This window comes from Chinchilla lanigera, unplaced genomic scaffold (genome assembly GCF_000276665.1).
Source record: "Chinchilla lanigera isolate Chin_1 unplaced genomic scaffold, ChiLan1.0 scaffold00015, whole genome shotgun sequence".
NCBI lineage: Eukaryota > Metazoa > Chordata > Mammalia > Rodentia > Chinchillidae > Chinchilla > Chinchilla lanigera.
The window spans coordinates 31,118,247-31,130,461 of NW_004955416.1; the positions used below are offsets into that span (position 1 = coordinate 31,118,247).

Here is a 12,215-nt window from a genome sequence, read left to right on the forward strand (position 1 = left end):
AGGTCTTTGATTTTTCATCAGTTTTTTAAGTGTTTTTTAACACACAGATCCAATACACATTTAGTAGATGTAGATGTATTTTTCAGCTATTATAAACAGTACTTAATTTTACATTCTAGTTTCCAATTGTTATTCCCAGGGAATAGAAATACAATCAGTGTTGTTTGCTACATTTACATCCTGCCACCTTGCCAAATTCACTGATTTGTCCAAAGAGAATTTCACTTTTACTTTTATAGATTATTTCAGGTTTTATAAGTAGATAACCACATCATTTGCAGATAGGGGCATCTGTATGTCCTCTTCCCTGGTCTGTACTTATTTTACCTTGTTTATTCATTTTATTGAAATAGCTAGGACTTTTACACCAAGATAAAAGAAATACTAAGAATGGAAACCATGTTCTGGTACCCAGTAGTAGAGGGTAACGTTCTGCCTTCCGTCAAATATCAGGTAATAGTAACTGTAAGCACTTGGGGATGCAGGTTACTAGACTGATGTTTCTTTTTATTTTTAGCTAGCATGTGTTTATATATATTTATGAGATATAGTGTGACAATGAGGTATATGCATATAATTTATAACACAAAATCAGGATAATTATCATTTTAATGTCCTCAAACATTTACAGTTCTGTTTGTTGGGAACTATGGTCCAGAAGTCTCACTACTGAATATATATTCAAAGGAAATGAAATGTGTGTAGCAAAGAGATATCTGCGCTCTTTGCTTTATTGCAACAGTTTTCACCTGTGGAATCAACTGAAGCATCCATCAAGACATGGATAAAGAAAATCTGTTATATGTACACAACCAACTCTCATTCAGACATAAAAAGAATGGAATTGTATAATTTGCAGCAGCGTGGATGGATCTGAAAGACATATCACATACAAGACACCAGGAATAGAAGCTCAAACACTGCATTCTCTCCCTATTTGTGAAATAAGAAGGTTACAGAGCAGGAATTAGCTCTGGTGATGTTCCTTTCTGTACCTGTTCGCTGATAATTTTCATCACTAAATTTAGCCAAATGCCTCTTCTTCTCGAATTGATATGCTAATGTGATTTTTCTTCTTGAGGTTGTTAATATGAAGAATTATGATTACTGGTTTCTTCATATTGAAGCAGCTTTGCATTCTTGGGATAAATAAGAAACATGGCAGTGGTGCATTGTTTGTACATTAGTAAATTAAATATTCTAATGTCTGCTGGAGTTTTCCGTGACATGCACTCCTCTTAGACCTCAGCCTTCTCCATTCTCTGACACACTTTTGGGGATGTCTTTGTTTCTCCCTACCACTTCTCTGAGAAAATAGAAGTGCACCCACTTCATGTCACAGACACACAGAGACCCGCGTCTGCCAGGTCCCTTCTCCTCCTGTCCCGTGCGTGTGGCAGATCCATCCCTGACTGCACCGAAGGCTGGTAATTCTACTTACACTGTGTGTGTCACCACCACTCCCTTAGTCTCACTCTCTCCTTCTATAACTGAATACATTCAAGCTCATTACACTCACACGTTGCTCAGTTCCCAACCCACTGCTGTTTATGTTCTCTTGAGCGCCATCCTATTGAAGTTACTCTTCACAGAGTTCAGTGCTGTCTATCAGTAATTTCAGTAGATATTCTACAGGTACTGATTATTAAAGTCTCCCCTAATCTAACACACCTGATCATTTCTTCTTTCCCTTGGTATCTCCCAAACTGTGCTCTGTAAAGATAACTTTATTCCTAATCTTCATCCTCTCTTGATAGTGTTTAATCTCCCTCCCTCTCTCTCTCTCTCTCTGTCTCTCCTTTCCTGTACAATTAATTCTCCCTGATATTCCTTACTGTCTGAGTCCCCAAATGCATACATGCCTTTAGGAATAAAAAAATAATATAAATAAATGCCCAACAGTAGCTGGAATTAGTATTTGAGAATGAGCTGAAGCACACCTCCTGCCAAAACAGCTCAGGAGGAAGCACAGAATACCTTTCCAAATCCCTGTGTTCTCCTTAATCACAGAATTTTAATCTCTCTGAGCAATTCATACAATTCTTTTCCCAAAGTAATTCACAGGATTATGCTCTGCATCTTCATTTCTTCTCTTGCAAATTTCTCACCAATCAAATGCACATCCCTATTTACTGGTCACACATTCGTGTCAGACTCAACATGTCTAAAACTGCACTCAGCATCCTCCCTCATAAATCTGCTCATTTCCAAAACTAAGAAGTGGCCCTTCTCAAGAAGCAGTTCATGCTAGAAACCTGGCCACAGTCCTCGCCTCCTCTCTTTCTTTATTCATAATATTTAATAAATCAGGGGCTGGTGATTTAGCTCAGTGGCACAGCACCTGCCTGGCAAGCGCAAAGTCGTGAATTCGATTCCCGGTACTGGAAAAAAAATAAACAAAAAAAAATTAATAAATCACTAACTTTTGCAAACTTAATCTCCAAATATTTCTAAATCTTCTCCATTACTGTCCACCTTTAATACGTACTTCTGAGTTATAGGCTCCCGTCATCTCTCACCTGAGTTAGTGCTAAATACACAGTGCACCCTTGCACATGAGCTTCCTAATCCTTTCCCTACTCACTAATGATCCCAAATTCTTACACTATCTCAACAGCAGTTGATGCTTAGTCACTTGCTCTGGCTCAAAGTGCTATTTTGATTTCCATGATCCAGTTAGCCCCACCTTACCTTTCTATCATCCAGTTTCTCTTCATAGTCTCTTACTAGTCTTTCTTTGCTACTTGATGTGAAAATATTTGTTTCCCTGAATGGAGTCATGAACTTAGTTCTCTTTACTCTTCATGCTTTCTCTCTAGATAAATGCATGTTGCACTGCCAGGATATGATTTTGTTGAACCCAATGTCTTTATTACCTACCTTATCTCTGTTACAATATTTCACAGAATCCTCAAAGGCAAGCTGTTCATTGTTTTTACCCAAGACCTTTTATATTATCTCCTTTTCTTAGCTTAAATCATAGTGGCACTTCACCTGTGCTTAAGACTGAAACGTCAGAGTCAGGACCTCGGCTTTATGTCCCTTATCACATTGTCTATCCTTCACCTAAGTCCAGAATAATAAAATAAAACAACTGTAACAATATTGTTGAATAGAATTGCCAGAACAGACACTCTTACACTTTGCGTTAGTCATTAAGTGAAACAAGTTACTTGAACAGAAGCACTTTGATATCTGAATACTTAATCTGGTAACCAAGGTAGCTATTAAGTGACTGGGTGGGTAGCATATAAGAGAGGACCACTGGACACCCCTGGAGACCATCTTTAGTATTTCACAAATATCTACAAGTCCCAGCACAAGTTGACCATGTGGTCAGTGCTCAACAAATATATATTAAATAAATATGTAAATAAATTTTATACAATAAAGGCAGTGAGATATTTGAGTATTAGATAGGTGGGAACAAGATACTACTAAGACATGGGAAAATAAGTAATCTAGTTAAGGGCTCTAAACTTTTAGAAGATAAAATAAAGAATGATGGAAAAAATTAAAAGATAAAGAAGGCTGTTTTAGACCTCCTGATTAGAAATACATTTCCCATCTCCTTTGTACTATATTTCCAAAAGACATATGTCACAGATGCTTTGTGTATATTTGCACAGCGTTTCCTTGGATACAGAAAAACGCCTGACAAGTTGATCCTGCCCTGTGTTGCTTTCCGGTTGTTAATTACTTCTCATTCTATAGATATCAATTAATGCAACATTTCTCTTGGAATGTCCAAGTTGTGCACGCCTGCTTTGCCTCTTTATCCTCATACTTCTCCTAGCGTAACACTCCCGGCATTGAAGTGTAATTGTCATTTACCTGCTTCTTTCAATGTAGTGAATGCTAAGGGACCACAGGACAATGTTTATCCAGTTCACCCTTCACCCCTAACTCCCAGGATGACGTCTGCAAAATATTGGAAACCCAGTGTGCATTCTGAATGAGCACACAACACAGTGTTTCATCATTTGCCATGCTACAGTGTAGCAGAGTAAAAGAATGCTTATCTAAATTCACTCTTACTAGTACTGGATCCTTGTTTTTTATGTCTGCTCAACTAATGGACATAAAGAGCTTGCTTTAGTAATGAAACTGGATTTTCTTTTTCATTTTCTCACTTGCTATGTGTGTTTTTACCTTTGGAACACTGCTGTATTTATGTCTTCTTTATTTATACTATGTATACCTACAGGCTCATTTTGTGGAGTATTTAAAGAACTGATACTTGAGACAGTTTTCTGTTTTTGCTATTTCTCTGCAGTTTTTTCTTTCACTGCTTTTGACTAATCTATATTTTCTCAACTTTGGGTGGGTTGATTACTATTTACTATGTTTGGTTTTATTTTCTATATGGAGATGTTTTCTAATATTTTAAGTTGCTTAAACTAAATAACAAACATTTCATTAAGCACATCCATATGCAGGCCCTTAAGTCAAGCATCAGGGAAACATTACACAGTTCAGATACAGTTCTAGTCCTTCATTATCTAAAAATCGAGGAAGGGGATGACAAAATGTACTTATTTATAAACAGCTTGTGTATTTGTCTGAGAAATTTAGATCACAGCTGTGCTTGAAATTGGTGATCTTGAATCAGTAAGTTACAAATGAAGGTGGAAGAGGCTGTGGTCTTCAAGAAGAGAGAAGACTTAACTCTGGATTAATTTATTTAAAATATCTCTGTCTGATTTAATCATAATACTGTTTAAAACTATTTATTTCCTCCTGGGACTGCTTAAGCTATGTGTCATCACAATTTATATTAAATTTCCAAAGGCCCTTTCTGCCCTCCATGACTTTAATAAAATGAAATTAATTAGAGTGAACCATGTTTGCATGACTGTTTGGCAGGTAAAAGGTCACACATTACTAGAAATTAGGAAAACCTTTTCCCACCAAAGCCATCTAAGTGTCACCAGACTGCCATCCTGGATATGAACACTGATGGTCAATCCCCTGACCCTTTCCTGAGTGACCTATCCTAGCACCTTATAGGAAAAAAATATTTAGTTTCGTGCACAGCATGAAAATCTAAGAGAGCTACTCCGTACCTCTTCCCCATGCCCCAAGCTGTGGTCTCTGCAGGACCAGGTGGCATAAAAGGAATTCATTCTACATCTGTGAAGCCTCCTCCTCTATGTCTGAGACAACACGGTTGTGGAGAAGCCCTGCTCTGTGTGCCTGGCGGGGGACAGCTCCTCGTTTCTGGCAGTCCTGTGCTGCGGCAAGGGCTGTCCTCTGCAGTGTGGCTGGAGACGTGTCAGTGACCCCAGTCACTTTGTAGAGGATCGTTCTCCGTGTCTCTTGTGGCAGAAAGGAAGGTGATTCTGGACTGGCTGCTTGGCATGTTCCGGGTGTGTGTAAGAAGCGTGCAGAGCTCAGAGTTGATGTGAAGTGTGAATCTGATAGTAAGGAAAGTGTGAGGGTGGGAGGGAAAATGATTGGTACCATGCCATGGCAAAAATGGCAAGCATGGCCCCACTGCAGACATGGAACACCTTGGATAGAACCCTAACTTTAAATTAAAGGGGGCAGATATCTTTTGATTTCATTTGATGTGGTTTGGGGAGGGGAGAAGGGTTCTCAATAATTTTAATTTTTTTAAAACATGGGTGACACACACACTGGGTCTGTGTAAGAGGTCTTGCCAAAGCCATACGGCCCCTACCTGGGCTATTATAGAAATGTCCCCCGTACCCAGTCCCACTCTCATGAAAGACCTCACACCGTTTTCAGAACTTGCACAGACCTGCTAAGGAATGCCACTAAGTGTCGGGGATCCGAGCTCCTAATCCATTGATTACAATTTCCTCACCCCAATGAGGCCCCCCAGTTTATGTCTTTGGGGTGTGAAGCCACACATAAGGACCCTTTTATTCACCTTGCCCAGAAAAGTCTCTAGCTCTGGGCAAATGGCCTCTGATAATGGCCTTAATGTAAAGTCCGGTCACTCTTGGAGTTTAAAGGATTTCAGGTCTGATTGAAGCTCCCCTTTCTCCTTTCCCTTTCACAGGACTAAAAGCTTCATGTAATATTTCTCCCACCATTGCCCTTCACCCCCACCCTTGTCCCACTCCATCTTCCAGGGGTTTCTGTCCCACTCTGTCTTCCCAGGGGTTTCCCTAGGGCCCACTGCTGGCCCATAAATGTCCCAGTGAGGAACCCCCAACCTCAGCTCCAGCTCCCTTTCCCTGGTGTCACTTGTGTTTCTGGAGCATAACTTGTCAGAGCAGTGTCCTTCTCCTCTAACTAACCCTCAGGCCTGAAAAGATGAAAAGATCATGCTTGAAATCCGGGCTTCACCTCTAAGGGAAATAGGACTTTGTGAGGTCACTGAATCTCTCTGGATTCAAGTTTCCTAATTTGTACAATCACAATATTTTTTTTCTAAAAGACTGTTAGGATTAATTGGGAAAATAAAATCTTTAGCTTCTATGGGGCGGGAAATGAGAACCCATTTGAGTGTCAGTGGGGAGTCAGGAGAATTAGCTCAAAACGCAATCTAAAAAAATAAAGGCCACAGGGCAGGAAGGAAATTGTATACAGGTATGGAAAATTAGGGGGTGTAAATTCATTCTATTGGAGTTCAAATCCTAGCTCCTTCTAATATTGAGCTTTATGATCTATGGGAAGATTTTTACAAATATTTATCCCTTATATGTTTTCCACAGTACTGATGCAGTCAGACCCTGCCTGTTAAGGCAGTTGGGAAAATTAAAGAAAATTTATGTACAGGGTTTACTTCAGTGTCCCACACTTGTCAGTGCCCACAAAAGATAGCTATTAACTGTGATTAATGCAAGAAGTGAAAGGAAGGAAATTATGCTAAATACTACCAGTTACTTCTGTGTAATGTGATGAGGGGCAATTTTTGTTTGTTGCTAGACTTTTCTGTTATGTGCCAAAGTTTTTCAAATGAGTACAGGCTATGCAAAACTATCCACTTCACACATCTATGGGTACTCATAAGTAACAACTTTCCCACCCTATTAGGAGAAATAGTTATAATAATATATGCACAATGGAGAACTACTCGCCAGGACTCCCACCCACACTCCCTGGTTAACAAACTAAAGTACACTTTTCCAAAAATGATTGTATCACAAGAATCTTTAATGTTTAAAGTTTATTCATGGTGGGGTTGTACATGTGTAGCGAGGTGTGCCAAGTGCCCACAGGGAGACCGTTGCAGTCCAAATCAGTTCACTCCGCATGGCTATTTCCTGTGCCCAGCCAGGTCACTGAGCAGGAGGGGCCTCACTCTTCTCGTGGTCAGGCCAGCTTTCCTGTGAGTTCTTCCCAAGTTCCAGGAACAGTCTATCCCAACACACATCATGGGTCCCATACAAAGAATAAGATGATAAAGTTTACAATGTACTTCATAAGTTTAGCACATTTCTGATACAAAAGAAATCCAAGAAAGCACAAAAGCCAAAGCACCAACTGAACTTACTTATAAACAAACATGCATAAATCCTAAACACTACTCAACCGTACCCAAATGAATACAACATTGCAGTAAAGGTATAAAAGCGTGGTACTGAAAACTTAAAAGTTACACATGAAATACTGCACTGTGAATTCTGAATAGGCTAAGGATCCACCCCACCCTTTCACAGCACTGGTGAGGGTCAGACACCTTGAATCTGCCTCCAGACCTCCCTAGTCCTCAGAGACACTGCTGCGGGGGCAGTGGACAGGGGCATTCGCCTCCTGCAGGGCTCTGGCCTCCTCCAGAGCTTCTCTGTACCGGGAAGGCCAGGCCTGGGGGTCTTTCTTAAAGACCCTGGCTAGGAACTGCATGATTTGCATCTTGGTGATCTCCTGGCTGGCTCTGGATCCCCAGAAGAACTCGTACTCAGGGGGCTCCGTGTAGGGGATGCGCTGGTACTTCAGGTACTTCTGCTGGACGAACTCCTCGGTGATGAGCTTCCTCACGTCCCCGAAGGTGGAGTGCTTCTTCCAGGGCCGAAGCCCCAGGATGCGCAGCACGTTCCAGACGGCACTCTCCCTGGCACCTCTGCCCTTCACGTAGATGAGGCTCAGGATCATGAGCAGCAGGCCTGTCATGGGCATGCGGTTGTTGAGCGCCACCCTGTCCAGTTCCTCTGGGCTGAGGGCTTTGACCAGTGCAAACTCCATGGTGTGCAGGCTGATCAGCCTCAGGTGCAGCCCGAAAACTCTGGCGAGGATGAGGCTGGTGCGCCTGAGGATGCTTCTGCACCATTTCTTGTAGCTGCCGATGACATCCTTCACCATGTCTGGAAACCAGATGACCACCTTGTTCTGGTCCTTGACCAGCACGTACCACATGAGCTCGTGCGCCTTCTGCACCAGCTGGGCCGGGGCGGGCGGCGCGGGGCCCGGCTGGGGCGCACTCAGGGGATGGTAGACCAGGCCTTCCTCGGCGGCCTGCCGCAGGATCTTCGGGTCCACTTCCTCCATCTCGTCCCGGGGCGACGGCGAAGCGCTCGGGCCTGCGGGGGGGCTGGGGGGCTGGGCGAGGGGAGCGGCCGGAGAAGCTGGCAGAGGGACCCCCACCGGCTCCCCGGGGCTGGTGTGCGCCCCGGGGCTGGGGGCCTCGCCTGCAAAGTTGGGGTCGCTCAGGTCCTTACTTTGCTCGGACATCTCTGCGCTGTCTGACCAGGGCAGGGCCTCGGCGTCCTGGAGCTCCTGGAGCGGGTGCTCCCTGCACGGACTCCCGGAGAGGAAGTGCGAGGAGGCCAGCGCAGCGCCTTCCGCAGAGGCGGGAGGGGTAGCGCAAGGGACACTGCGCCTGCGCGTCCGTGGGTCGGGCGGGCGGCCCGGAGGCGGGGGCGGGGCTGCGCGCCCAGGGGAGGGTCTGCAGGCGGCACCGGCTGCTGAGGAGCGCTCCAGGGTTTCTTGTTGGAGCGAAAAAAGTAGTGGGGAACAGCCAAGAAGGAGAGATGGCCCCTGCAGATGGGTCATGTTTAAGGGTCAAAATGCTCACTCAAGTTTTTGACCTGGTGAGGTCTAGTTTCTTAGGAAATGCTCCCTGGGGTGTACCCAGGATCAAGCTAGGACTGAAAATCCAGCGGGAAAGTATTTGTAAACTTGGGTTTTTTATGAGAAAAACAGATGAGATTGCTCAAGAAAACGCTACACTCTGAAGATGCGAGACTGGGATGTTGAGAAATACCCATAAAAGTCGATGGAGTCCTCCCCAACAGAATCAGTTGTCTATATATTTAAGGGGAATAAGGAAGGTAGCTGTAAAAATCCCTTTTCAATCCATGAGAAACTTGAATTCTTTGGGAATTAATAGACTTAACAGAATTAGAACTTTAAAAAAAAAAGACTGAGCCAGGGATAGGGATATAGCTCAGCGGCACATGCACCTGCCTGGCAAGCGTAAGGTCCTGAGTTCGGTTCCCAGTATTAAAAAAAAAAAAAAAAAACTGAGCCATAATTTTTTTGTACAATTTATAGGGAAGAATGTATTTCAGTAATATACACAACATATCACATTAGCATATCCATCACCTCAAACGTTTACCACTGCTTTGTGTTAGGGTTAATTCAAAATCCTTTACCTGTCTTAAAGTATACAACAAATTATTTTTAACTAGAGTCATAGCACTGTGCAATAGGACACTAGAAATTACTCCTCCTAACTGTATTTTTGCACTCAGTGAGCAATTTCTCTCTATTCCTCTTCTGCACTGACCTTTCCACCCTCTGGCCACCACTACTGCATTCTCTACTTCTGTGAGATCAACTTACTTAGTTTTCACAGATGATGGGAATTCTGAAGTATTTGTCTTTCTATACCTGGCGCTTTTCACTTAATAACACATCCTCCAAGTTCATCCATTTTGCCAAAAATTATATTGTTCTTTTTATGGATGAATATTATTCAAAGATAGATGGGTAGGTAGGTAGGTAGATAAGTAGATAGATAGATAAATAGACAGATAGATGATATTTTCTTTATCCATTCATCCATAATTTAGGTTAATTCATTTGTGTTTTCATATTTATGGACTGTGATTTTCCACTTACTTTGGGTCACTTGAGTTTTATTTTAATTTTTCCATTGATCTTGTAAGACAAACTCACCATATTTATTACCACAATTTGTATGAGCATGCCTTTTTCCTTGTTTGAGCCTCCCTTCTCATGACTGCTGCGACCTCCACTCTGTGGAAACATGGCTCCTTCTCACAGAATTCCTTTTTTTTGCCAGTCACTGACTAGTCCCACGGTGTGAACAGACACATATACTTCCTAAGATCTTTTTCTACACATAGGACCCACTGATAATATTTGGCAGCTCTCTTAGATGAAAAAAAAGCTTGAAAATGCAACTTATTGGTGACAGTGTTTCCTAAATATAGATGAACAGATCTGTGGCAAGCACAGCTATGGTCCTGCGCAACACCCATTGAAAAAGAGGTATTGTCAATAAATGCAAAAGGGGGAGAAAAAAGGGAAAAAGAAAAGGAAGAAGACATGGAAGAATAGGAGGAGAAGGAAAAAGAAGAGGAGGATGAGAGAGGAGAAGAGAGAAGATGAGGTGGAGAAGAGGGGAAATGCATCTCTGGAACCAGGGATCTTGAGACTGAACAGCATCCCTGGTGTGAGCTGATGTGATCATTCAGCTCTTCTCAGGTTTCCAAAATTCTGTGTCTTCTTAAAAGTGCTGTCTTGAGTCTGTCTCAGACCGAATAGATAGTTTAAACGTTGTCTTGTCATTTCTGGAGTCCTCAATTTATTTGTTTATACACTGAGAATTCCATATCAGAAATGCTTGAACAGGAATTGTTTTGAATTTTTCATTTTTTTCTCAGATTTTGGCATATGAAAGATACATAATGTTACCCCAGGGGTGGGACCTGAGTGCAAGCATGAAGTAGGTTTACGTCGCATGCACATTTTACACACAAAACCTGAACCTTGTGAGTTTTTAGTGCTCCTGCATTTGGACTGGGATCCATGGTGTGAGTTCATGTGAGAAATTTGCCACTTGTGGTGTTGTGTGAGTACTCAAAAACTTTTACACTTTGGAGCACATAGAATTTCGGTTTTTTGGACCAGGGAAGCTCAAGTTCTTTCTCTTAAATTTTTCACTTAGCTTGTCATCACATTGGTTTATTTAAAAAGTTCTCTGTGACGTCTCATTGGGTTTGTTCCCATCTGTCAACTTTAGAAATCCCTTTCCTATGCCAGTCCTTCCAAGAAGACATCATTGTTTCTGGTTTCACCAGGAAAATTGCTAGATTTTATTCAGATTTGTCTCCAATTGGATGCATTTCCCTCCTTCTCCACCCCTTCTTCTCTCTCCTCCTCCTTCTCTGCTCCTCTTCTTCTACCTTCTCTGCCTCTTCTTCCATTTTTCCTCCTTCTTTCTTTCCCTCTCTTTCTCCTCTTCTTTGATTTATTGACATGCACAACTTTCTTTGAGTATGCTATACAGAAATGTGTGAAGTATAGTCTTTATTTTTAAAATTTTTTAGTAATACATGTTTGCAGTACACAATGAATACACACATTATGGGACGTTGGTACACATAAAAGTCACATCTTATTCCTTTTTACTTCTCCTTCTCCTCCTGTCTGACCCTAGACCTTATTTCCATTTCAAAAAAATCTACCTCCCTGTTTTCTATCATTTGTCTTTTATTTTGCTCTTTAAAGTATTTATAATTTGGACCAAGTGCTGTGGTGCATGCTTATAATCCCAGCACTTGGGAGGCTAAGATGAGAGGGTTGACATGAGTTCAAGTCCAGCCTGGGAGACAGTGTGTTCAAAGCCAGCCTGAACTACATAGTGAGACCCTGTCTCAAAAAAACAAAAAAAAAAATCATATTTTGGGTTTCTTATATAACAGAGTCCATGATATTTAAATTTTTAAAAGGATGTCTCTTAAATAGGCTTGTCCTCATGCTCTTTCAATATAATCCCCATTTTTATACTTTTATGTCCATACACTTTCTTTTCCTTTGTTTGATTTGGATATTTATTCTTTTCTAAATATTGGTATGAATTATATAATTTATTTTATATATTTTAATGATGAAAATGTTCAAACCTATGACTTAAATCTCAGCTCAGCTTTGGCCATGGGCTGTATATTTTACTGCTGTCACATTATTAAAATTGCATAGTTGGGACTAGGGTGCAGCTCAGTGGTAGTACACTTGCCTGCCGTGCATGAGGCCCCATCATACACACACAA

General features: G+C 41.8%; 1 protein-coding gene across 1 annotated transcript; it reads right to left on the reverse strand.

Annotated features, from left to right (window-relative positions):
• Nucleotides 1-7,107: 7,107 nt before the first annotated feature.
• On the reverse strand, nt 7,108-8,764 carry LOC102021759 (necdin). The gene has a single exon (XM_005381676.2). It carries the CDS (start codon nt 8,641-8,643, stop codon nt 7,678-7,680), a length of 966 nt encoding a protein of 321 aa, XP_005381733.1. The 5' UTR covers nt 8,644-8,764; the 3' UTR covers nt 7,108-7,677.
• Nucleotides 8,765-12,215: the final 3,451 nt, after the last annotated feature.

Coding starts and splice junctions, on each gene's coding strand:
- LOC102021759 (XM_005381676.2), bottom strand. CDS start 8,643: ATGTCCGAGCAAAGTAAGGACCTGAGCGACCCCAACTTTGCAGGCGAG.